Genomic DNA, 26,838 nt, shown 5'->3' with positions numbered 1-26,838 from the left:
GAGGAGTTTAACAGAGCACTGACAAAGAGAGCGACACCAGCGAGGAGTTCAACAGAGCAGCGACAGAGAGAGCGAGACCAGTGAGGAGTTTAACAGAGCTGCGACAGGGAGAGCGAGACCAGCAAGGGATTTAACAGAGCAGCGACAGGGAGAGCGAGACCAGCGGCGAGTTTAACAGAGCAGCGACAGAGAGAGCGAGACCAGCGAGGAGTTTATCAGAGCAGCGACAGAGAGAGCGAGACCTGCGAGGAGTTTAACAGAGCAGCGACAGAGAGAGCGAGACCAGCGAGGAGTTTAACAGAGCAGCGACAGAGAGCGAGACCAGCAAAGAGTTTAACAGAGCAGCGAGAGAGAGAGCGAGACCAGCGAGGAGTTTAACAGAGCAGCGACAGAGAGCGAGACCAGCAAGGAGTTTAACAGAGCAGCGACAGAGAGAGCGAGACCAGCGAGGAGTTTAACAGAGCAGCGACAGAGATAGCGAGACCAGCGAGGAGTTTAACAGAACAGCGACAGAGAGACCGAGAACAGCGACAGAGAGACCGAGCCCAGCGAGGAGTTTAACAGAGCAGCGACAGGGAGAGCGAGACCAGCGAGGAGTTTAACAGAACAGCGACAGAGAGCGAGACCTGTGAGGAGTTTAACAGAGCAGCGACAGAGAGAGCGAGACCAGCGAGGAGTTTAACAGAGCAGCGACAGAGAGCGAGACCAGTGGGGAGTTTCACAGAGCAGCGACAGAGAGAGCGAGACCAGCGAGTAGTTTAACAGAGCAGCGACAGGGAGACCGAGACCAGCGAGGAGTTTAACAGAACAGCGACAGAGAGCGAGACCTGTGAGGAGTTTAACAGAGCAGCGACAGAGAGAGCGAGACCAGCGAGGAGTTTAACAGAGCAGCGACAGGGAGTGCAAGACCAGCGAGGAGTTTAACAGTGCAGCGACAGAGAGACCGAGACCAGCGAGGAGTTTAACAAAGCAGCGACAGGGAGACCGAGACCAGCAAGGAGTTTAACAGAGCAGCGACAGGGAGAGCGACACCAGCGTGAAGTTTAACAGAGCAGCGACAGAGAGAGCGAGACCAGCGAGGAGTTTAGCAGAGCAGCGACAGAGGGAGCGAGACCAGCGAGGAGTTTAACAGAGCAGCGACAGGGAGAGCGAGACCAGCGAGGAGTTTAACAGAGCAGCGACAGAGAGCGAGACCAGTGGGGAGTTTCACAGAGCAGCGACAGAGAGAGCGAGACCAGCGAGTAGTTTAACAGAGCAGCGACAGGGAGACCGAGACCAGCGAGGGGTTTAACAGAGCAGCGACAGGGAGACTGAGACCAGCAAGGAGTTTAACAGAGCAGCGACAGCGAGACTGAGACCAGCGAGGAGTTTAACAGAGCAGCGACAGGGAGTGCAAGACCAGCGAGGAGTTTAACAGTGCAGCGACAGAGAGACCGAGACCAGCGAGGAGTTTAACAAAGCAGCGACAGGGAGACCGAGACCAGCAAGGAGTTTAACAGAGCAGCGACAGGGAGAGCGACACCAGCGTGAAGTTTAACAGAGCAGCGACAGAGAGAGCGAGACCAGCGAGGAGTTTAGCAGAGCAGCGACAGAGGGAGCGAGACCAGCGAGGAGTTTAACAGAGCAGCGACAGGGAGAGCGAGACCAGCGAGGAGTTTAACAGAGCACTGACAAAGAGAGCGACACCAGCGAGGAGTTCAACAGAGCAGCGACAGAGAGAGCGAGACCAGTGAGGAGTTTAACAGAGCTGCGACAGGGAGAGCGAGACCAGCAAGGGATTTAACAGAGCAGCGACAGGGAGAGCGAGACCAGCGGCGAGTTTAACAGAGCAGCGACAGAGAGAGCGAGACCAGCAAGGAGTTTAACAGAGCAGCGACAGAGAAAGACCAGCGAGGAGTTTAACAGAGCAGCGACAGAGAGAGCGAGACCAGCGTGAAGCTTAACAGAGCAGCGACAGAGAGAGCGAGACCAGCGCGAAGTTTAACAGAGCAGCGACAGGGAAAGCGAGACCAGCGTGAAGTTTAACAGAGCAGCGACAGGGAAAGCGAGACCAGTGAGGAGTTCAACAGAGCAGCGACAGAGAGAGCGAGACCAGCGCGAAGTTTAACAGAGCTGCGACAGAGAGAGCGAGACCAGCGAGGAGTTTAACAGAGCAGCGACAGAGAGAGCGAGAAATGCGAGGAGTTTCACAGAGCAGCGACAGAGAGAGGGAGACCAGCGAGGAGTTTAACAGAGCATCGACAGAGAAAGACCAGTGAGGAGTGCAACAGAGCAGCGACAGAGAGAGCGAGACCAGCGTGAAGCTTAACAGAGCAGCGACAGAGAGAGCGAGACCAGCGAGGAGTTTAACAGAGCAGCGACAGGGAGAGCGAGACCTGCGAGGAGTTTAACAGAGCAGCGACAGGGAGAGCGACACCAGCGTGAAGTTTAACAGAGCAGCAACAGAGAGAGCGAGACCAGCCAGGAGTTTAACAGAGCAGCGACAGAGAGAGAGAGACCAGCGAGGAGTTTAACAGAGCAGCGACAGAGAGCGAGACCAGCAAGGAGTTTAACAGAGCAGCGACAGAGAGAGCGAGACCAGCGAGGAGTTTAACAGAGCAGCGACAGAGAGACCGAGACCAGCGAGCAGTTTAACAAAGCAGCGACAGGGAGACCGAGACCAGCAAGGAGTTTAACAGAGCAGCGACAGGGAGAGCGACACCAGCGTGAAGTTTAACAGAGCAGCGACAGAGGGAGCGAGACCAGCGAGGAGTTTAACAGAGCAGCGACAGGGAGAGCGAGACCAGCGAGGAGTTTAACAGAGCACTGACAAAGAGAGCGACACCAGCGAGGAGTTCAACAGAGCAGCGACAGAGAGAGCGAGACCAGCGAGGAGTTTAACAGAGCTGCGACAGGGAGAGCGAGACCAGTAAGGGGTTTAACAGAGCAGCGACAGGGAGAGCGAGACCAGCGCCGAGTTTAACAGAGCAGCGACAGAGAGAGCGAGACCAGCAAGGAGTTTAACAGAGCAGCGACAGAGAAAGACCAGCGAGGAGTTTAACAGAGCAGCGACAGAGAGAGCGAGACCAGCGTGAAGCTTAACAGAGCAGCGACAGAGAGAGCGAGACCAGCGCGAAGTTTAACAGAGCAGCGACAGGGAAAGCGAGACCAGCGTGAAGTTTAACAGAGCAGCGACAGGGAAAGCGAGACCAGTGAGGAGTTCAACAGAGCAGCGACAGAGAGAGCGAGACCAGCGAGGAGTTTAACAGAGCTGCGACAGAGAAAGACTAGCGAGGAGTTTAACAGAGCAGCGACAGAGAGAGCGAGACCTGCGAGGAGTTTAGCAGAGCAGCGACAGGGAGACCGTGACCAGCGAGGAGTTTATCAGAGCAGCGACAGAGAGAGCGAGACCTGCGAGGAGTTTAACAGAGCAGCGACAGGGTGAGCGAGACCAGCGAGGAGTTTAACAGAGCTGCGACAGGGAGACCGTGACCAGCGGGGAGTTTAACAGAGCAGCGACAGAGAGAGCGAGACCAGCGCGAAGTTTAACAGAGCAGCGACAGAGAGAGCGAGACCAGCGAGGAGTTTAACAGAGCAGCGACAGAGAGAGCGAGACCAGCGAGGAGTTTAACAGAGCAGCGACAGAGAGAGCGAGACCTGCGAGGAGTTTCAGAGCAGCGACAGAGAGAGCGAGACCAGCGAGGAGTTTAACAGAGCAGCGACAGGGAAAGCGAGAACTGCGAGGAGTTTAACAGAGCAGCGACAGGGAGAGCGACATCAGCGTGAAGTTTAACAGAGCAGCAACAGAGAGAGCGAGACCAGCCAGGAGTTTAACAGAGCAGCGACAGAGAGCGAGACCAGCAAAGATTTTAACAGAGCAGCGACAGAGAGAGCGAGACCAGCGAGGAGTTTAACAGAGCAGCGACAGAGAGAGCGAGACCAGCGAGGAGTTTAACAGAGCAGCGACAGAGATAGCGAGACCAGCGAGGAGTTTAACAGAACAGCGACAGAGAGACCGAGAACAGCGACAGAGAGACCGAGCCCAGCAAGGAGTTTAACAGAGCAGCGACAGAGACCGAGACCAGCGAGGAGTTTAACAGAGCAGCGACAGAGAGAGCGAGACCAGCGAGGAGTTTAACAGAGCAGCGACAGGGAGAGCGAGACCAGCGAGGAGTTTAACAGAGCAGCGACAGAGAGCGAGACCTGTGAGGAGTTTAACAGAGCAGCGACAGAGAGAGCGAGACCAGCGAGGAGTTTAACAGAGCAGCGACAGAGAGCGAGACCAGTGGGGAGTTTCACAGAGCAGCGACAGAGAGAGCGAGACCAGCGAGTAGTTTAACAGAGCAGCGACAGGGAGACCGAGACCAGCGAGGGGTTTAACAGAGCAGCGACAGGGAGACTGAGACCAGCGAGGAGTTTAACAGAGCAGCGACAGGGAGTGCAAGACCAGCGAGGAGTTTAACAGAGCAGCGACAGAGAGACCGAGACCAGCGAGGAGTTTAACAGAGCAGCGACAGAGGGAGCGAGACCAGCGAGGAGTTTAACAGAGCAGCGACAGGGAGAGCGAGACCAGCGAGGAGTTTAACAGAGCACTGACAAAGAGAGCGACACCAGCGAGGAGTTCAACAGAGCAGCGACAGAGAGAGCGAGACCAGTGAGGAGTTTAACAGAGCTGCGACAGGGAGAGCGAGACCAGCAAGGGATTTAACAGAGCAGCGACAGGGAGAGCGAGACCAGCGGCGAGTTTAACAGAGCAGCGACAGAGAGAGCGAGACCAGCGAGGAGTTTATCAGAGCAGCGACAGAGAGAGCGAGACCTGCGAGGAGTTTAACAGAGCAGCGACAGAGAGAGCGAGACCAGCGAGGAGTTTAACAGAGCAGCGACAGAGAGCGAGACCAGCAAAGAGTTTAACAGAGCAGCGAGAGAGAGAGCGAGACCAGCGAGGAGTTTAACAGAGCAGCGACAGAGAGCGAGACCAGCAAGGAGTTTAACAGAGCAGCGACAGAGAGAGCGAGACCAGCGAGGAGTTTAACAGAGCAGCGACAGAGATAGCGAGACCAGCGAGGAGTTTAACAGAACAGCGACAGAGAGACCGAGAACAGCGACAGAGAGACCGAGCCCAGCGAGGAGTTTAACAGAGCAGCGACAGGGAGAGCGAGACCAGCGAGGAGTTTAACAGAACAGCGACAGAGAGCGAGACCTGTGAGGAGTTTAACAGAGCAGCGACAGAGAGAGCGAGACCAGCGAGGAGTTTAACAGAGCAGCGACAGAGAGCGAGACCAGTGGGGAGTTTCACAGAGCAGCGACAGAGAGAGCGAGACCAGCGAGTAGTTTAACAGAGCAGCGACAGGGAGACCGAGACCAGCGAGGGGTTTAACAGAGCAGCGACAGGGAGACTGAGACCAGCAAGGAGTTTAACAGAGCAGCGACAGCGAGACTGAGACCAGCGAGGAGTTTAACAGAGCAGCGACAGGGAGTGCAAGACCAGCGAGGAGTTTAACAGTGCAGCGACAGAGAGACCGAGACCAGCGAGGAGTTTAACAAAGCAGCGACAGGGAGACCGAGACCAGCAAGGAGTTTAACAGAGCAGCGACAGGGAGAGCGACACCAGCGTGAAGTTTAACAGAGCAGCGACAGAGAGAGCGAGACCAGCGAGGAGTTTAGCAGAGCAGCGACAGAGGGAGCGAGACCAGCGAGGAGTTTAACAGAGCAGCGACAGGGAGAGCGAGACCAGCGAGGAGTTTAACAGAGCACTGACAAAGAGAGCGACACCAGCGAGGAGTTCAACAGAGCAGCGACAGAGAGAGCGAGACCAGTGAGGAGTTTAACAGAGCTGCGACAGGGAGAGCGAGACCAGCAAGGGATTTAACAGAGCAGCGACAGGGAGAGCGAGACCAGCGGCGAGTTTAACAGAGCAGCGACAGAGAGAGCGAGACCAGCAAGGAGTTTAACAGAGCAGCGACAGAGAAAGACCAGCGAGGAGTTTAACAGAGCAGCGACAGAGAGAGCGAGACCAGCGTGAAGCTTAACAGAGCAGCGACAGAGAGAGCGAGACCAGCGCGAAGTTTAACAGAGCAGCGACAGGGAAAGCGAGACCAGCGTGAAGTTTAACAGAGCAGCGACAGGGAAAGCGAGACCAGTGAGGAGTTCAACAGAGCAGCGACAGAGAGAGCGAGACCAGCGCGAAGTTTAACAGAGCTGCGACAGAGAGAGCGAGACCAGCGAGGAGTTTAACAGAGCAGCGACAGAGAAAGACTAGCGAGGAGTTTAACAGAGCAGCGACAGAGAGAGCGAGACCTGCGAGGAGTTTAACAGAGCAGCGACAGAGAGAGCGAGACCTGCGAGGAGTTTAACAGAGCAGCGACAGGGAGAGCGAGACCAGCGAGGAGTTTAACAGAGTAGCGACAGAGAGAGCGAGAACGACGCGAAGTTTAACAGAGCAGCGACAGTGAGAGCGAGACCAGCGAGGAGTTTAACAGAGTAGCGACAGAGAGACCGTGACCTGCGGGGAGTTTAACAGAGCAGCGACAGAGAGAGCGAGACCAGCGAGGAGTTTATCAGAGCAGCGACAGAGAGAGCGAGACCAGCGAGGAGTTTAACAGAGCAGCGACAGGGAGACCGTGACCAGTGGGGAGTTTAACAGAGCAGCGACAGAGAGAGCGAGACCAGCGCGAAATTTAACAGAGCAGCGACAGAGAGAGCGAGACCAGCGAGGAGTTTAACAGAGCACTGACAAAGAGAGCGACACCAGCGAGGAGTTCAACAGAGCAGCGACAGAGAGAGCGAGACCAGTGAGGAGTTTAACAGAGCTGCGACAGGGAGAGCGAGACCAGCAAGGGATTTAACAGAGCAGCGACAGGGAGAGCGAGACCAGCGGCGAGTTTAACAGAGCAGCGACAGAGAGAGCGAGACCAGCAAGGAGTTTAACAGAGCAGCGACAGAGAAAGACCAGCGAGGAGTTTAACAGAGCAGCGACAGAGAGAGCGAGACCAGCGTGAAGCTTAACAGAGCAGCGACAGAGAGAGCGAGACCAGCGCGAAGTTTAACAGAGCAGCGACAGGGAAAGCGAGACCAGCGTGAAGTTTAACAGAGCAGCGACAGGGAAAGCGAGACCAGTGAGGAGTTCAACAGAGCAGCGACAGAGAGAGCGAGACCAGCGCGAAGTTTAACAGAGCTGCGACAGAGAGAGCGAGACCAGCGAGGAGTTTAACAGAGCAGCGACAGAGAAAGACTAGCGAGGAGTTTAACAGAGCAGCGACAGAGAGAGCGAGACCTGCGAGGTGTTTAACAGAGCAGCGACAGAGAGAGCGAGACCTGCGAGGAGTTTAACAGAGCAGCGACAGGGAGAGCGAGACCAGCGAGGAGTTTAACAGAGTAGCGACAGAGAGAGCGAGAACGACGCGAAGTTTAACAGAGCAGCGACAGTGAGAGCGAGACCAGCGAGGAGTTTAACAGAGTAGCGACAGAGAGACCGTGACCTGCGGGGAGTTTAACAGAGCAGCGACAGAGAGAGCGAGACCAGCGAGGAGTTTATCAGAGCAGCGACAGAGAGAGCGAGACCTGCGAGGAGTTTAACAGAGCAGCGACAGGGAGAGCGAGACCAGCGAGGAGTTTAACAGAGCAGCGACAGGGAGACCGTGACCAGTGGGGAGTTTAACAGAGCAGCGACAGAGAGAGCGAGACCAGCGCGAAATTTAACAGAGCAGCGACAGAGAGAGCGAGACCAGCGAGGAGTTTAACAGAGCAGCGACAGAGAGAGCGAGACCAGCGAGGAGTTTAACAGAGCAGCGACAGAGAGAGCGAGACCTGCGAGGAGTTTAACAGAGCAGCGACAGAGAGAGCGAGACCAGCGAGGAGTTTAACAGAGCAGCGACAGGGAGAGCGAGACCAGCGAGGAGTTTAACAGAGCAGCGACAGGGAGAGCGAGACCAGCGAGGAGTTTAACAGAGCAGCGACAGGGAGAGCGAGACCAGCGAGGAGTTTAACAGAGTCGCGACAGGGCGAGCGAGACCAGCGAGGAGTTTAACAGAGCAGCGACAGAGAAAGACTAGCGAGGAGTTTAACAGAGCAGCGACAGAGAGAGCGAGACCTGCGAGGAGTTTAACAGAGCAGCGACAGAGAGAGCGAGACCTGCGAGGAGTTTAACAGAGCAGCGACAGAGAGAGCGAGACCTGCGAGGAGTTTAACAGAGCAGCGACAGAGAGCGAGACCAGCGAGGAGTTCAACAGAGCAGCGACAGAGAAAGACCAGCGAGGAGTTTAACAGAGCAGCGACAGGGAGAGCGAGACCAGCGAGGAGTTTAACAGAGCAGCGACAGAGAGAGCGAGACCAACGAGGAGTTTAACAGAGCAGCGACAGAGAGAGCGAGACCAGCGAGGAGTTTAACAGAGCAGCGACAGAGAGAGCGAGACCTGCGAGGAGTTTAACAGAGCAGCGACAGAGAGAGCGAGACCAGCGAGGAGTTTAACAGAGCAGCGACAGAGAGAGCGAGAAATGCGAGGAGTTTCACAGAGCAGCGACAGAGAGAGGGAGACCAGCGAGGAGTTTAACAGAGCATCGACAGAGAAAGACCAGTGAGGAGTGCAACAGAGCAGCGACAGAGAGAGCGAGACCAGCGTGAAGCTTAACAGAGCAGCGACAGAGAGAGCGAGACCAGCGAGGAGTTTAACAGAGCAGCGACAGGGAGAGCGAGACCTGCGAGGAGTTTAACAGAGCAGCGACAGGGAGAGCGACACCAGCGTGAAGTTTAACAGAGCAGCAACAGAGAGAGCGAGACCAGCCAGGAGTTTAACAGAGCAGCGACAGCGAGGAGTTTAACAGAGCAGCGACAGAGAGCGAGACCAGCAAGGAGTTTAACAGAGCAGCGACAGAGAGAGCGAGACCAGCGAGGAGTTTAACAGAGCAGCGACAGAGAGCGAGACCAGCAAGGAGTTTAACAGAGCAGCGACAGAGAGAGCGAGACCAGCGAGGAGTTTAACAGAGCAGCGACAGAGATAGCGAGACCAGCGAGGAGTTTAACAGAACAGCGACAGAGAGACCGAGAACAGCGACAGAGAGAGCAAGACCAGCGAGGAGTTTAACAGAGCAGCGACAGAGAGCGAGACCAGCGAGGAGTTTAACTGAGCAGCGACAGGGAGAGCGAGACCAGCGAGGAGTTTAACAGAGCAGCGACAGAGAGCGAGACCTGTGAGGAGTTTAACAGAGCAGCGACAGAGAGAGCGAGACCAGCGAGGAGTTTAAAAGAACAGCGACAGAGAGCGAGACCAGTGGGGAGTTTCACAGAGCAGCGACAGAGAGAGCGAGACCAGCGAGGAGTTTAACAGAGCAGCGACAGGGAGACCGAGACCAGCGAGGGGTTTAACAGAGCAGCGACAGGGAGACTCAGACCAGCAAGGAGTTTAACAGAGCAGCGACAGCGAGACTGAGACCAGCAAGGAGTTTAACAGAGCAGCGACAGCGAGACTGAGACCAGCGAGGAGTTTAACAGAGCAGCGACAGAGAGACCGAGACCAGCGAGCAGTTTAACAAAGCAGCGACAGGGAGACCGAGACCAGCAAGGAGTTTAACAGAGCAGCGACAGGGAGAGCGACACCAGCGTGAAGTTTAACAGAGCAGCGACAGAGGGAGCAAGACCAGCGAGGAGTTTAACAGAGCAGCGACAGGGAGAGCGAGACCAACGAGGAGTTTAACAGAGCACTGACAAAGAGAGCGACACCAGCGAGGAGTTCAACAGAGCAGCGACAGAGAGAGCGAGACCAGCGAGGAGTTTAACAGAGCTGCGACAGGGAGAGCGAGACCAGTAAGGGGTTTAACAGAGCAGCGACAGGGAGAGCGAGACCAGCGCCGAGTTTAACAGAGCAGCGACAGAGAGAGCGAGACCAGCAAGGAGTTTAACAGAGCAGCGACAGAGAAAGACCAGCGAGGAGTTTAACAGAGCAGCGACAGAGAGAGCGAGACCAGCGTGAAGCTTAACAGAGCAGCGACAGAGAGAGCGAGACCAGCGCGAAGTTTAACAGAGCAGCGACAGGGAAAGCGAGACCAGCGTGAAGTTTAACAGAGCAGCGACAGGGAAAGCGAGACCAGTGAGGAGTTCAACAGAGCAGCGACAGAGAGAGCGAGACCAGCGAGGAGTTTAACAGAGCTGCGACAGAGAAAGACTAGCGAGGAGTTTAACAGAGCAGCGACAGAGAGAGCGAGACCTGCGAGGAGTTTAGCAGAGCAGCGACAGGGAGACCGTGACCAGCGAGGAGTTTATCAGAGCAGCGACAGAGAGAGCGAGACCTGCGAGGAGTTTAACAGAGCAGCGACAGGGTGAGCGAGACCAGCGAGGAGTTTAACAGAGCTGCGACAGGGAGACCGTGACCAGCGGGGAGTTTAACAGAGCAGCGACAGAGAGAGCGAGACCAGCGCGAAGTTTAACAGAGCAGCGACAGAGAGAGCGAGACCAGCGAGGAGTTTAACAGAGCAGCGACAGAGAGAGCGAGACCAGCGAGGAGTTTAACAGAGCAGCGACAGAGAAAGACTCGCGAGGAGTTTAACAGAGCAGCGACAGAGAGAGCGAGGCCTGCGAGGATTTTAACAGAGCAGCGACAGAGAGAGCGAGACCAGCAAGGAGTTTAACAGAGCAGCGGCAGAGAAAGACCAGCGAGGAGTTTAACAGAGCAGCGACAGAGAGAGCGAGACCAGCGAGGACTTGAACAGAGCAGCGACAGAGAGAGCGAGACCAGTGGGGTGTTTAACAGAGCAGCGACAGAGATAGCGAGACCAGCGCGAAGTTTAACAGAGCAGCGACAGGGTAAGCGAGACCAGCGAGGAGTTTAACAGAGCAGCGACAGAGAGAGCGAGACCAGCGCGAAGCTTAACAGAGCAGCGACAGGGAGAGCGAGACCAGCGAGGAGTTGAACAGAGCACTGACAAAGAGAGCGAGACCAGCGAGGAGTTTAACAGAGCAGCGACAGGGAGAGCGAGACCAGCGAGGAGTTTAACAGAGCAGCGACAGAGAGAGAAAGCTAGACCAGTGGGGAGTTTAACAGAGCACCGACAGATAGAGAGAGAGAGACCAGTGGGTTGTTTAACAAAGCACCGACAGAGAGAGATAGAGACCAGTGGGGTGTTAAACAGAGCACTGACAGAGAAAGAGAGCGATAGAGACCAGTGGGGTGTTTAACAGAGCACCGCGAGAGAGAGAGAGAGAGACCAGTGGGGTGTTTAACAGAGCACCGACAGAGAGAGAGCAAGATCAGCGGGGTGTTTAACAGAGCAGAGAGAGAGAGACCAGTGGGGTGTTTACCAGAACACCGACGGAGAGACAGAGAGAGAGAGAGACCAGCGGGGTGTTTAACAGAGCACCAACAGAGAGAGAGAGAGACCAGCGGGGTGTTTAACAGAGCACCGACAGAGAGAGAGACCAGTGGGGTGTTTAACAGAGCACCGAGAGAGAGAGAGAGACCAGCGGGGTGTTTAACAGAGCACCGAGAGAGAGAGAGACACCAGCGGGGTGTTTAACAGAGCATCGACAGAGAGAGAGAGAGAGAGACCAGTGGGGTGTTTAACAAAGCACCGACAGAGAGAGAGACCAGTGGGGTGTTTAACAAAGCACCAACAGAGAGAGAGAGAGACCAGTGGAGAGTTTAACGGAGCACCGACAGAGAGAGAGAGAGAGACCAGTGGGGTGTTTAACAGAGCACCGACAGAGAGAGAGAGAGAGAGAGACCAGTGGGGTGTTCAACAAAGCACCGACAGAGAGAGAGAGACACCAGTGGGGTGTTTAACAGAGCACCGACAGAGAGAGAGAGAGAGAGAGAGACCAGTGGGGTGTTTAACAGAGCACCGACAGAGTGAGAGAGAGACCAGTGGGGTGTTTAACAGAGCACCGACAGAGAGAGAGAGAGAAACCAGTGGGGAGGGTATTGGTTCAAATTAGGACCGAGGAAATTAAAAATATTCAGTCGGGGGTGTGTATCAGTAAGTGTTCTCTTTATTGTTGAGTTGGACTAGAGGTATTAAAATTGATACAGGTACTAAATAGATTATTTAAAAAGAGAATAGGGAACTTTGTTTTGTTTAGATCATGGATGGGCTGTTGTGAATTATTAGTTGCAATTCCTGCGCCATGTGGGAACTTCAGGACACTTCATGTGTCTTGGGCGACTGTGTGTGTCGGAAGTGTCTCCAGCTGCTTCAGCTTGAGCTCAGGATTTCCGAGTATGAGGGGCATTTGAAATCACTGCGGAGCATCAGGGTGGATGAGAGTTTCTTGGGCTGCACGTTCCAGGAGGTGTTCACCCCACAAGCAGTGAGAGTTCAGGGTAGTAGATGGGTGCCCATCTGGAAAAGTAGAAAGAGACAGGAAATGCCGGAGTCTTCTGGGTGTGTGCGGCTCTCCAATCATTTCTCAGCTTTGGAGACTGCTGGGAGTCATGATTCTTTGAAAGAATGCAGTTCTGACCATGGCACCAACGGACATGCGACTGTACAGGAAAGAGCAGCAAAGAGTAGAAATGCAGTTGTCATAGGTGATTCCATAGTCATGGGAACAGATAGGCATTTCTGTAACCGCTATCATGTTGCCTCCCTGGTGCCAGGGTAAAGGATATCACTGAGAGGGTGCAGGATATTCTGCAGAGGGAGGGAGTGAGGCAGAGTTGTGTTACACATTGGTGCCTCCAATATAGCAATGGCAAGGGCCATTGAGTCCTAAGACCTGATTTTCAGGAGCTAAGGAGGAAGTTAAAGAGTAGGATCTTGGAGGTAGTAATTTCTGGATTGCTCCCAGTGCCACATGCTCGCGAGAGCAGAAATAGGAAGTTAGAGAGGGTCAATGCGTGGCTTGAAGCATGGTGCTGGAGGGAGAGCTTCAGATTCTTGGCGCAATGGAACCAGTTCTGGGGCAGGGGGCACCTATTCAAAAGGGTTGGGTTGCACCTCAACACAACTGGGACCAATGTCCACGTGGGGAGATTCACTAGTGTGGTTGTGTTGGGTTTAAACTAAATTGGCAGGGGGATGGACGCCAGCATATCGAAGTAGAAAAGAGGAATAAGGTGTATAATGAGAGTGTGTTAGACAGTACTAGAGAAGGGAGTAGTTCCATATTGGATGGAAGCAGACTGAGAAGGACTACGAGGAATGCAAAGACAGGATTACAATGCATGTGTGTAAATGCACAAAGGTCACTGAGCTACAAACAGAAATAATAGTATGGGAATCTGATGTAGTGGCAATAATGGAAACGTGGCTTAAAAATGGTGAAGACTGGGCGCTTAATATGCAAGGATATAAAGTGTTCAGAAAAGAGAGAAGGAATAAAGGGAGGTGGGGTTGGCAGTAGTGATTCGGGAAGACATTGTAGTGTTGGCAAAGACCGAATCCATTTGGTTAGAGATGCGAAGCAAAAAGGGTGATGATGACACTACTGGGGGTATTCTATAGGTCTCCAAATAGAGAGAGGAGCAAATCTGCAGGGAAATCAGAGAGATGTGCAAGAACTATAGAGTGGTGATATTGGGGGACTTTAATTACCCAAATATCGGTTGGGATAATGTTAGAGTAAAGGGTAAGGAGGGGGATGAATTTCTAAAATGTGTTCAGGCGAACTTCCTTGATCAGTATGTTCTCAGCCCAACAAGAAAGGAGGCATTACTGGATCTGGTGCTGGGAAATGAGGTAGGTCAAGTGGACCAAGTGTCTGTGGGGAGCACTTGGGGAAGAGTGATCATTGTATCATAAGGTTTAGACTAGTAATGCAGAAAAGCAAGGAATGATATCAGGTAGAGTGACTAGATTGGAAGAGGGCTAATTTCAATGTGATGTGAAGGGATCTAGCCAGGAATCAACGATTGACACAAAGAGTTGTATCAGAATAATGGGTTATTTTTAAGGGAGAGATGCTTCTGGTACAGGCTAGGAACATTCCAACAAGGGCGAAAGTTAAGGGAACCAAAATCAGGACTCTTTGGATGACGGAGAAAGAGATAATGATGAAAGGGAAATCATGTTTAACAAACCTGTTGAAGTTTGAGGATGTGACTAGCAGAATAGATAAGGGGGAAGTAGTGGATGTGGTGTATTTGAATTTTCAGAAGCTTCCGATAAGGTCCCACGAAAGAGGTTAATAAAATTAGAGCACATGGGATTGGAGGTAATATACTGGCATGGATTGAGAATTGGTTAATGGACAGAAAAGAGAGAGTAGGAATAAACGGGTCATTGTCAGGTTGGCAGGCTGTGAATAATGGGGTTCCACAAGGATCTGTGCTTGGGCTTCAGCTATTCACAAGCTATATCAATGATTTGGATGATAAGAACATAAGAAATAGGAGCAGGAGGAGGCCATTCAATCCTTCGAGCTTGCTCTGTCATTCAGTGGGATCATGGCTAATCTTCCACGCCATTTTCCTGCACTATCTCCCTATCCCATGATGTTTTTAATATGTAGAAATCTATCGATCTCAGTCTTGAACATACTCAACGACTGAGCCTCCACAGCCCTCTGGGGCAGAGAATTCCAAAGATTCACCACCCTCTGAATGAAGAAATTCCTCCGTCCTAAATGACCTGCCCCTTTATTCTGAGACTGTGTCCCCGGTTCTGGGCTCTCCAGCCAGGGGAAACATCCTTCCTGCATCTACCCTGTCGCGTCCTGTAAGAATTTTCTATATTTGAATGAGATCACCTCTCATTCTTCTAAACTCCAGAGAATAAAGGCCCAGTCTATTTAATCTTTCCTCATAGGACAATCCCTCCATCCCAGAATTAGTTTGGTGAATCTTCGTTGCACTCCCTCTATGACAAGTACATCCTTAGATGAGCAGACCAGAACTGCACACAATACTCCAGGCCTGGTGTCACCATAATTACAATACTCCTATACTCAAATACTCTTGTAATCAAGACCACCACACTGATTATAAAAGCAAAATACTGCGGATGCTGGAAATCTGAAACAAAAACAAGAAATGCTGGATTCACTCAGCAGGTCTGGCAGCATCTGTGGAAAGAGAAGCAGAGTTAACGTTTCGGGTCAGTGACCCTTCTTCGGAACTGACAAATATTAGAAAAGTCACAGAATCTGTGACTTTTCTAATATTTGTCAGTTCCGAAGAAGGGTCACTGACCCGAAACGTTAACTCTGCTTCTCTTTCCACAGATGCTGCCAGACCTGCTGAGTGAATCCAGCATTTCTTGTTTTTGCACCACACTGATTTTCCTTCTTAATTGCTTGTAGTACCTGCGTGTTAGTTTTCAGTGACTCATGAACAAGGACACTCAAGTTCCTTTGAAGGTCAACACTTCCCAGCCTTTTACCATTTAAGAAAAACTCTGTGTTTCTGTTCTCCGACCAAAATGGATAACCTCACATTTCTCCACAGTGTATTCCATCTGCCAAATTTGTGCTCACCCGCTTAGCCTCTCCAAATCCCCTTGAACATCTTTGCATCCTCCTCACAACCCACACTTCATCCGAGTTTTGTGTTATCTGTAAAATTGGATTCAATTCAACTAGAGAACAGGCCATCCTCGACTGAGTATTGTGTAATGAGAGAGGAATAATTGACAATCTAGTTGTGCAAGACTCCTTGGGGATGAGCGACTATAATATGATAGAATTCTTCATCAAGATGGAGAGTGACGTAGTTGATTCTGAGACTAGAACACAGTGGCGCAGTGGTTAGCACCGCAGCCTCACAGCTCCAGCGACCCGGGTTCGGTTCTGGGTACTGCCTGTGCGGAATTTGCAAGTTCTCTCTGTGACCGCGTGGGTTTCCGCCGGGTGCTCTGGTTTCCTCCCACAGCCAAAGACGTGCAGGTTGATAGGTAAATTGGCCATTGTAAATTGCCCCTAGTGTAGGTAGGTGGTAGGAGAATGATGGGGGTGTGGTAGGGAATATGGGATTAATGGAGGATTAGTATAAATGGGTGGTTGTTGGTCAGCACAGACTTCGTGGGCCGAAGGGCCTGTTTTAGTGCTGTATCTCTCTATGACTCTAACATAAGAACGTAAGAAATAGGAGCAGGAGTAGGCCATTCAGCCCCTCAAGCCTGCCCCACCATTCAATAAGATCATGGCTGATCTGTCCCAGGCCTCAACTTCTTTTTCGGGCCTGCTCCACCTAACCCTCGACTCCCCAAGATTTCAAAAATCTACTTACCTCCTGTTAAATGCATTTAGTGATCTAGCTTCCGCAACTCTCTGAGTCAAAGAATTCCAGAATTCACCACCCTCTGAGAGAAGAAATTCCCTCGCATCTCAGTTTTAAATGTGTGACCCCTTATTCTGTAACTATGTCCCCTAGTTCGAGTTTCCCCCCCACTCGTGGAAACATCTTCTCAACATCTACCCTGTCAAGCCCCCTTAAAATCTTATGTTTCTATAAGATCACCTCTCATTCTTCTAAACTCCAATGAATAAAGGCCTAACCTGTTTAGCCATTCTTGATAAGACAACCCCTTCATCTCAGGAATCAGTCTAGTGAACCTTTTCTGAACTGCCTCCAATGCTAGTATATCATTCCTTAAATACGGGGACCAAAACTGTACACAGCACTCCAGGTGTGACCTCACCAACACCCTGTACAGTTGTAACAGGACTTCCCTATTTTTAAACTCTAACCCCCTCGCAATAAAGGCCAAAATTCCATTTGCCTTCCTAATTAATTGCTGCACCTGCATGCTCACCTTTTGTGTTTCATGTACAAGAACACCCAGATCCCTCTGTACTGCAGTATTTTGTAGTCTTTCTCCATTTAAATAATCATCTGCCTTTTTATTCTTCCTACCAAAGTGGATGGTCTCACACTTTCCCACATTAAACTCCATCTGCCAAGTTTTTGCTCACTCACTTAACCTATCTATATCCCATTGCAGATTCTTTGTGTCCTCATCACAATATGCCTTCCCACCTATTTTTGTATCATCAGCAAATTTGGATACACTACACTCTGTCCCTTTCTCCAAGTCATTAATATAGATAGTAAATAGTTGAGGCCCTAGGACTGAACCTTGTTAGACCCCACTGGTTATGGCTTTCCAACCTGAAAAAGACCCATTGATCCTGACTCTCTGCTTTCTGTGTGTTAGCCAGTCCTCAATCCATGCCAACACATTAACCCCAATACCCTGAGCTCTTATTTTGTGCAATAACCTTTTATGTGGCACCTTATCAAACGCCTTCTGAAAATCCAAATACACTACATCTACTTGTTATATCCTCAAAGAACGCTAATAAATTTGTCAAACATGATTTCCCTTTCATAAAACCATGTTGACTCTGTTTGATTGCTTTATGTTTTTCTAAATGTCCTGCTATTTCTTCCTTAATAATGGACTCTAGCATTTTCCCAATGACTGATGTTAAGCTGACTGGTCTGTAGGTTTCCTGCTTTCTGTCTCCCTCCTTTCTTGAATAGGGGTGTCACATTAGCGGTTTTCCAATTCGCTGGTAACCTTCCGGAATCCAGTGAGTTTTGGTATATTATGACCAATGCCTCCACGATCTCTGCAGCCACTTTTAAAACACATGGATGCAGGCCATCAGGCCCTGGCAACTTGTCTGCCTTTAGTCCCATCAGTTTGTCAAGCACCTTTTCCCTCGTGATAGAGACTGTTACAAGTTCCTTCCTCCCATTTACACCTTGTTCATCTATTATTGTTGGGATGTTTATAGTGTCCTCCACCGTGAAAACCGATGCAAAATATTGGTTTAAGTTATCTGCCATTTCCCTGTTCCCTGTTATTAATTTCCCAGTCTCATCCTCTGAGGGTCCCACACTTACTTTAGCCACTCTCTTCCTTTTTATATACCCAAAGAAGCTCTTACTGTTTGTTTTTATATTTCTTGTCAATTTACTCTCATATTCAATTTTCTCCCTCTTTATTAGTTTTTTAGTCATCCACTGCTGGTTTCTAAAAAATTCCCAATCCTCTGGCCGACCACTCGTTTTCACCGCATTGTACACCTTTGTTTTTGATTTGATATTCTCCTTAACTTCCTTTGTTATCCACGGGTGGTTCATCGTTCTCTTCGAGTCCTTCCTTCTGACTGGAATAAATGTTTGCTGAGTGTTATGAAATATCTGTTTAAAAGTCTGCCACTGCTCATCTACTGACTTCCCCTGGGTCCTGAATCTTAATAAAGGAAACTACGAAGGTATGAGGCGCAAGTTGGCTATGATGGATTGGGAAATGTTACTTAAAGGGATGACGGTGGAAAGGCAATGGTAAACATTCAAACAGCGCATGGATGAACTGCAACAGTTGTTTATTCCTGTCTGGCGCAAAAGGAAAACGGGAAAGGTAGCCAAGCCATGGCTTACAAGGGAAATTAGAGATAGCATTAGATCCAAAGAAGAGGCATACAAATTCACCAGAAAAAACAACAGACTTGAGGATTGGGAGCAGTTTAAAATTCAGCAAAGGAGGACCAAGGGATTGATTAAGAAGAGGAAAATAGAGTACGAGCTTGCGGGGAACATAAAAACTGACTGTAAAAGTTTCTGTAGGTATGTGAAGAGAAAAAGATTGGTGAAGACAAATGTAGGTCCCTTACAGTCAGAAACAGGGGAATTTATTAAGGGGAATAAAGAAATGGCTGACCAACTAAATGCATACTTTGGTTCTGTCTTCACAAAGGAGGACACAAATATCATACCAGAAATGTTGGGGAACACAGGGCTTAGCGAGAGAGGGGAACTGAAAGAAATCAGTAGAGAAATGGTGTTGGGGAAATTGAAAGGAAATGGCCCTAGAAATAGTGGATGCATTGATGGTCATCTTCCAAGATGCTATAGACTCTGGAACAGTTTCTACAGATTAGAGGGTAGCTAATGTAACCCCACTATTTAAAAAGGGAGGTAGAGGGAAAGCAGGGAATTATAGACCAGTCAGCCTGATGTCGGTAGTGGGGAAAATTCTTGTGTCCATAGCAGAGCACTTGGAGAACAGTGGTAGAATCGGACAGAGTCAACAGAGATTTACGAATGCTTGACAAATCTACTAGAATTCTTCAAGGATGTAACTAGTAGAGTTGATGAGGGGGCACCAGTGCTTTATTTGGACTTTGAGAAGACTTTCGACAAATCCCACATAAGAGATTAGCGTGTAAAATTAAAGTGCATGGGATTGGTGTAGTGTATTGCGATGGATAGAAAATTGGTTGGCAGACAGAAAACAAGAGTAGGAATGAACGGGTCTTTTTCCGAATGGCAGGCAGTGACTAGTGGAATACCGCAGGGGTCAGTACTAGGACCCCAGCTATTCACAATATATATTCATGATTTAGATGAGGGAACTAAATGTAATATCTCCAGATTTGCAGATGACACAATACTGGTGGGAGGGTGAATTGTGAGGAGGATGCAGAGAGGCTTCAGGGTGATTTGGACAAGTTGAGTGAGTGGGCTAATGCATGGCAGATGCAGTATAATGTGGATAAATGTGAGGTTATCCACTTTGGTAGCAAAAACAGGAAGGCAGATTATTATCTGAACGGCTATAAACTGAGAGAGGGGAATATGCAACAAGACCTGGGTGTTCTTGTGCACCAGTCGCTGAAGGTAAGCATGCAGGTGCAATAGGTGGTAAAAAAGGCAAATGGTATGTTGGCCTTCATAGCGAGAGGATTCGAGTATAGGAGCAGAGATGTCTTGCTGCAATTATCCAGGGCCTTGGTGAGGCCACACCTGGAATATCGTGTGCAGTTTTGGTCTCCTTATCTGAGGAAGGATGTTCTTGCTATAGAGGGAGTGCAGTGAAGGTTTACCAGACTGATACCTGGGATGGTGGGACTGACGTATGAGGAGAGATTGAGTCGGTTAGGATTATATTCGCTGGAGTTCAGAAGAGTGAGGGGGAATCTCATAGAAATCTAAAAAATTCTAACAGGACTTGACAGGGTAGATGCAGGAAGGATGTTCCTGATGGTGAGGGAGTCCAGAACCAGGGCTCATAGTCTAAGGATATGGGGTAAACCATTCAGGACTGAGATAAGGAGAAATTTCTTCACCCAGAGAGTGGTGAGCCTGTGGAATTCGCTACCACAGGAAGCAGTTGAGGCCAAAACATTATATGTTTTCAAGAAGGAGTTAGATATAGCTCTTGGGGTGAAAGGGATCAAAGGATATGGGGGGAAAGCAGGAACAGTTTACTGAGTTGGATGATCAGCCATGATCATAATGAATGGTGGAGCAGGCTCGAAGGGCCAAATGGCCTACTCCTGCTCCTAGTTTCTATGAATAACTGTGGCCCAAGCATTGATCCTTGTGGTACTCCACTCGTCATTGCCTGCCAAGCTGAAAGTGAACCATTTATTCCTACTGTTTTCTGTTGGTTAACCAATTCTCAATCCATGCCAGTATATTCCCCCAAATCCCATGTGCTCTAACTTTGTTTACGAACCTGTTGTGTGGGACCTGAAAATCTAAAGATATCACATCCACCAGTTCCCCATTATGTGTTCTGCTAGGTACATCCTCAGAAACACTTCAACAGGTTTGTTCAATATGATTTCCCTCTCAGAAATCCAGGTTGATTCTGCATTGTTTTCTCAGTGTCCTGTTATCGCATCCTTTATTATAGATTCTAACATTTTCCCTACAACTGATGTCAGGTTAACAGGTCTGTGGATCCCTGTTTTCTCTCTCCCTCCTTTATTAAATAGTGGGGTTACAATTGCCTCCATCCAATCTGCAGGAACCATTCCAGAGTCTATAGAATTTTGAAAGATGAACACCAGTGCATCCACTATCTCTACAGCCACCTCTTTCAACACTCTGGGATGTACATCATCAGGACCACGGATTTACCAACTTTAAGCCCCATTAATTTCTCGAGTGCTACTGTACATTTTTTTTCTCATTTTCTAATATCTTGCAGTTCTTTGTTTACACTAGATCCTTGATTCTCTGTTATTTCTGAGAGGTTTTTAGTATTTTGCTCCATGAAGGCAGACCCAAAGTATTTGTTTAGTTTCTCTGCCAATTCCTTATTCCCCATTGTAAATTCTCCTGACTCTGCTTGTAATGGACCCACATTTGTTTTTAGTAATCTTTTCTTTTTTATACACTTATAGAAACTTTTACATAGCTTTTTTGTGCATTAATGGAATGTATTTTTGTTGTAAACTATGTATTAGTTCTTTAAATGTGAGCCATTGCCTGTCGACCATCATATCCTTTAACATAGTTTTCCAATCCCCAGTAGCCAATTTGCCCCTCATGCCTTTGTTTAGATTTAACACCCTAGTTTCTGATTGAACTACATCACTTTCAAAGTTAATGTAAAATTCAATCATATCATTGTCACTCTTTTCTAAAGGCACCTTTACAACAAGATTATTAATTAGCTCTTTTTCTTGCCAAACTTGTCTTTCTTCCTCACAGGAACATGCTGGTCCTGGATTCTAATCAGCTGACGATTGAAAGACTCCCACATGTCAGATGTTGATTTACCCTCAAACAGCCGCCCCCAATCTAAATTCTTCATTTCCTGCCTAATATTGTTATAATTAGCCTTCCCCCAATTTAGCACCTTCACCAGAGGACTACTCTTATCCTTACCCACAAGTACCTTAAAACTTATGGAATTATGGTCACTGTTCCCGAAATGCTCCCCCACTGAAACTTCGACCACCAGGCCGGGCTCATTCCCCAATACCAGGTCCAGAATGTCCCCATCCCTAGTTGGACTATCTACATACTGTTTCAAGAAGCCCTCCTGGATGCTCCTCACAAATTCTGCCCCATCCAAGCCCCTAGCACTAAGTGAGTCCCAGTCAATATAGGGGAAGTTAAAATCACCCACCACCACAACCCTGTTGCCTTTACATCTTTCCAAAATCTGTCTACATATCTGCTCCTCGACCTCCTGCTGGCTGTTGGGAGGCCTGTAGTAAACCCCCAACATCGTGACTGCACCTTTCCTATTCCTGAGCTCCACCCATATTGCCTTGCTGCACGACCCCTCCGAGGTGTCCTCCCGCAGTACAGCTGTGATATTCTCCTTAATCAGTAATGCAACTCCCCCACCCCTTTTACATCCCCCTCTATCCTGCCTGAAGCTTCTAAAGCCTGGAACATTTAGCTGCCAATCCTGCCCTTCCCTCAACCAAGTCTCTGTAATAGCAACAACATCATATTTCCAAGTACTAATCCAAGCTCTAAGTTCATCTGCTTTACCTGTTATACTTCTCGCATTGAAACAACTGCACTTCAGACCACCAGTCCCGCTGTGCTCCGCAACATCTCTCTGCCTGCTCTTCCTCTTAGTCCTACTGGCCTTATTTACTATGTCCTCCTCATTTATTTCACTTGCTGTCCGACTGCTCTGGTTCCCACCTCCCTGCCACACTAGTTTAAACCCTCCCGAGTGACGCTAGCAAACCTCGCAGCCAGGATATTAGTGCCCTTCCAGTTTAGATGCAACCCGTCCTTCTTGTACAGGTCCCATCTGTCCCTGAAGAGAGCCCATGGTCCAGATATCTGAAACCCTCCCTTCTACACCAGCTGCTCAGCCACATGTTTAGCTGCACTATCTTCCTATTTCTAGCCTCACTGGCACGTGGCACAGGGAGTAATCCCGAGAGATCCTGTTTTTTAACTTACTACCTAACTCCCTCAACACCCCCTGCAATTCCTCTTTCTCCCTCTACACCAAATTCCCATAAGAACTAAATTCCCACCTTCACGCTCTGACTAACTCACTCAGGTGAAGTCTCCACTCTGTATGGCCCTCACTTTGTGGGGAACAAATGTAATATTTCCAAAATAAAAGGAAAATACTGAAGATGCTGGAAATCTGAAATAAAAACAGAACGTGCTGGAAAAACTCAGCAGGTCTGGCACTATCTTTGGAGAGAGAAGCAGAGTTAGCGTTTCAGGTCTGTGACCTTTCATATGTCCAAAGAGACCTGAGTGTCCTTGTCAATAACTCAGTGAAAGCGAACATGCAGGTGCAGCAAGCAATTAAGAAGGCAAATGGGATGTTGGCCTTCATCACAATAGGCTTTGAGTACAGGAGTGAAGATGCCTTGCTGCAATTGTATAGAGCTTTGGTGAGACCTGGAGTATTGTGTACAGTTTTGGTCTCCTTACCTAAGGAAGGATATGTTTGCCATAGAGGGAGTGCAACAAAGGTTCACCAAACTAATTCTTGGGATGGTGGGATTGTCCTATGAGGAGAGATTGAGGAGTCTGACCCTGTATTCTCTGGAGTTTAGAAGAATGAGAGGTGATCTCATTCAGACATACACAAAATTCTTACAGGGCTCGACAGGGTAGATGCAGGAAGGATGTTTCGCCTGGCTGGAGAGTCTAGAACCAGGGAACACAGTTTTAGAATAAAGGGACAGGCCATTTACAACTGGGATGAGGAGGAATCTCTTCACTCGGAGGGTGGTAGATCTTTGGAATTCTCTACCCCAGAGGTTTGTGGAGGCTCAGTCATTGAGGACAATGAAGTGCGTGGTATTAAAGGAACGGTAACTTGGGTACATAATTGGCTAACGGAGAGAGGGTAGAGAGTAGTGATGAATGGATGTTTTTCTGACTGGAGAGAAGTATATAATGGGATCTCCCAGGGGTTGGTATTGGGAGCATGGCTTTTCCTGTTGTACATAGAACAAAGAACAAAGAAAATTACAGCACAGGAACAGGCCCTTCGGCCCTCCAAGCCTGCGCCGATCCAGATCCTCTATCTAAACATGACGCCTATTTTCTTAGGGTCTGTATCTCTTTACTTCCTGCCCATTCATGTATCTGTCTAGATACATCTTAAAAGATGCTATCGTGCCCGCGTCTACCACCTCCGCTGGCAACGCGTTCCAGGCACCCACCACCCTCTGCGTAAAGAACTTTCCACGCATATCCCCGCTAAACTTTTCCCCTCGCACTTTGAACTCGTGACCCCTAGTAATTGCATCCCCCACTCTGGGAAAAAGCTTCTTGCTATCCACCCTGTCTATACCTCTCATGATTTTGTACACCTCAATCAGGTCCCCCCTCAACCTCCGCCTTTCTAATGAAAATAATCCTAATCTACTCAACCTCTCTTCATAGCTAGCGCCCTCCATACCAGGCAACATCCTGGTGAACCTCCTCTGCACCCTCTCCAAAGCATCCACATCCTTTTGGTAATGTGGCGACCAGAACTGCGCGCAGTATTCCAAATGTGGCCGAACCAAAGTCCTATACAACTGTAACATGACTTGCCAACTCTTGTACTCAATACCCCGTCCGATGAAGGAAAGCATGCCGTATGCCTTCTTGACCACTCTATTTACCTGCGTTGCCACCTTCAGGGAACAATGGACCTGAACACCCAAATCTCTCTGTACATCAATTTTCCCCAGGACTTTTCCATTTACTGTCTTGAATTGGATCTTCCAAAATACATCACCTCGCATTTGCCCTGATTGAACTCCATCTGCCATTTCTCTGCCCAACTCTCCAATCTATCTATATTCTGCTGTATTCTCTGACAGTCCCCTTCACTATCTGCTACTCCACCAATCTTAGTGTCGTCTGCAAACTTGCTAATCAGACCACCTATACTTTCCTCCAAATCATTTATGTATATCACAAACAACAGTGGTCCCGGCACGGATCCCTGTGGAACACCACTGGTCACACGTCTCCATTTTGAGAAACTCCCTTCCACTGCTACTCTCTGTCTCCTGTTGCCCAGCCAGTTCTTTATCCATCTAGCTAGTACACCCTGGACCCCATGCGACTTCACTTTCTCCATCAGCCTACCATGGGGAACCTTATCAAACGCCTTACTGAAGTCCATGTATATGACATCTACAGCCCTTCCCTCATCAATCAACTTTGTCACTTCCTCAAAGGTAAGACATGACCTTCCCTGCACAAAACCATGTTGCCTATCACTGATAAGCCCATTTTCTTCCAAATGGGAATAGATCCTATCCCTCAGTATCTTCTCCAGCAGCTTCCCTACCACTGACGTCAGGCTCACCGGTCTATAATTACCTGGATTATCCCTGCTACCCTCCTTAAACAAGGGGACAGCATTAGCAATTCTCCAGTCCTCCGGGACCTCACCCGTGTTCAAGGATGCTGCAAAGATATCTGTTAAGGCCCCAGCTATTTCCTCTCTCGCTTCCCACAGTAACCTGGGATAGATCCCATCCGGACCTGGGGACTTGTCCACCTTAATGCCTTTTAGAATACCCAACACTTCCTCCCTCCTTATGCCGACTTGACCGAGAGTAATCAAACATCTGTCCCTAACCTCAACATCCGTCATGTCCCTCTCCTCGGTGAATACCGATGCAAAGTACTCGTTTAGAATCTCACCCATTTTCTCTGACTCCACGCATAACTTTCCTCCTTTGTCCTTGAGTGGGCCAATCCTTTCTCTAGTTACCCTCTTTCTCCTTATATATGAATAAAAGGCTTTGGGATTTTCCTTAACCCTGTTTGCTAAAGATATTTCATGACCCCTTTTAGCCCTCTTAATTCCTCGTTTCAGATTGGTCCTACATTCCCGATATTCTTCCAAAGCTTCGTCTTTCTTCAGCCGCCTAGACCTTATGTATGCTTCCTTTTTCCTTTTAGCTCGTCTCACAATTTCACCTGTCATCCATGGTTCCCTAATCTTGCCATTTCTATCCCTCATTTTCACAGGAACATGTCTCTCCTGCACGCTAATCAACCTCTCTTTAAAAGCCTCCCACATATCACATGTGGATTTACCTTCAAACAGCTGCTCCCAATCTACATTCCCCAGCTCCTGCCGAATTTTGGTATAGTTGGCCTTCCCCCAATTTAGCACTCTTCCTTTGGGACCACTCTCGTCTTTGTCCATGAGTATTTTAAAGCTTACGGAATTGTGATCACTATAAATTACCTGGATGTGCGTATAGGGAGTACAATTTCAAAGTTTGTGGATGATACAAAACTTGGCATCGCAGTGAGTATTAAAGTAGGAAACTTCAGGAGACCAGAGACCGTTTGTATCTACGACGTGTCTGCCCATTTCACAATGTAATGTGGGTAAGTGTCGAGTGATCCCCTTTGGGAGAAACAACATGGATAGGTGGTAGAATCTAGTGCTGGTCATGAGCACAACAGACTGGTGTAGCAGCTTAAAATTAGCATCTCTGCTGAAGTAACAAAGAACAGTTTGAACTGTTGTGGACAATTACTGGGTCTCATGGTTGACTCTTGTCCTTAACTAGGTGTAGATCACGCTTGGTTACTGACTTTTATTTATATTTTACAGAGATAACTGAGACTCCAAAAAGCAGCAAGCTGGTGAGTAACATACAGTCAACTTAGACAGAAGTTGTACAGTGAGGAATTACTGCCCTGTAAGTCAATACTTAACTCTTATACAGCGTCATTGCCTCAAATACAGCTACCACATTACTATAGTGACACGCTCTCTACCTAGCTGCACAAACTGCTGAGAAGCAATGACTGCCCTACATGGAAGGGACTCCATGTGTATAGCTGTGACACAGAGCCCTGCTGGTTATTTATGGTAATAGCACATCTTGTGGCCTGTAATTCCAGTCCATTTATTCATTGGAATGTTGTTTACCTGTACTTAAAGGCCCTGGGCCCAAACACTCTTGCTTTTGCACTGTATGTCAGCCCTGAAGATGCAGTGACTCAGTTTCACTCATTTCACATCCTCTCCGGCTCCCGGTTCATGCTCTCATTCTCGCACACCGTCCCCGTTCTCGCCCCTGGTCCCTGTTCTCCCTCTCGCTCCCCGTCCTGGTCCCTGTTCTCCCTCTCGCTCCCCGTCCTGGTCCCTGTTCTCCCCCTTGCTCCCCGTCCTGGTCCCCATTCTTCCACTCTCTCCCCGTCCTGGTCCCTGTTCTCCCCCTCGCTCCCC

At 49.2% G+C, this 26,838-nt stretch overlaps 1 protein-coding gene across 3 annotated transcripts in view; it reads left to right on the top strand.

Annotated features, from left to right (window-relative positions):
- LOC137362377 (dynactin subunit 1-like) overlaps positions 1–26,838 on the top strand; it is a 212,827-nt gene that overhangs the window by 20,729 nt on the left and 165,260 nt on the right. For all 3 annotated transcript variants that reach the window (XM_068026785.1, XM_068026784.1, XM_068026783.1), the window contains exon 3: positions 26,218–26,249. In XM_068026785.1, coding sequence (XP_067882886.1) covers positions 26,218–26,249 — 32 coding nt within the window. The remainder of the gene's footprint in view (positions 1–26,217; positions 26,250–26,838) is intronic.

The sequence above is a fragment of the Heterodontus francisci genome, unplaced genomic scaffold, assembly GCF_036365525.1.
Source record: "Heterodontus francisci isolate sHetFra1 unplaced genomic scaffold, sHetFra1.hap1 HAP1_SCAFFOLD_480, whole genome shotgun sequence".
NCBI lineage: Eukaryota > Metazoa > Chordata > Chondrichthyes > Heterodontiformes > Heterodontidae > Heterodontus > Heterodontus francisci.
Note: the sequence above shows the minus strand (reverse complement) of the source record. Positions and strands in the feature narration are given on the sequence as shown.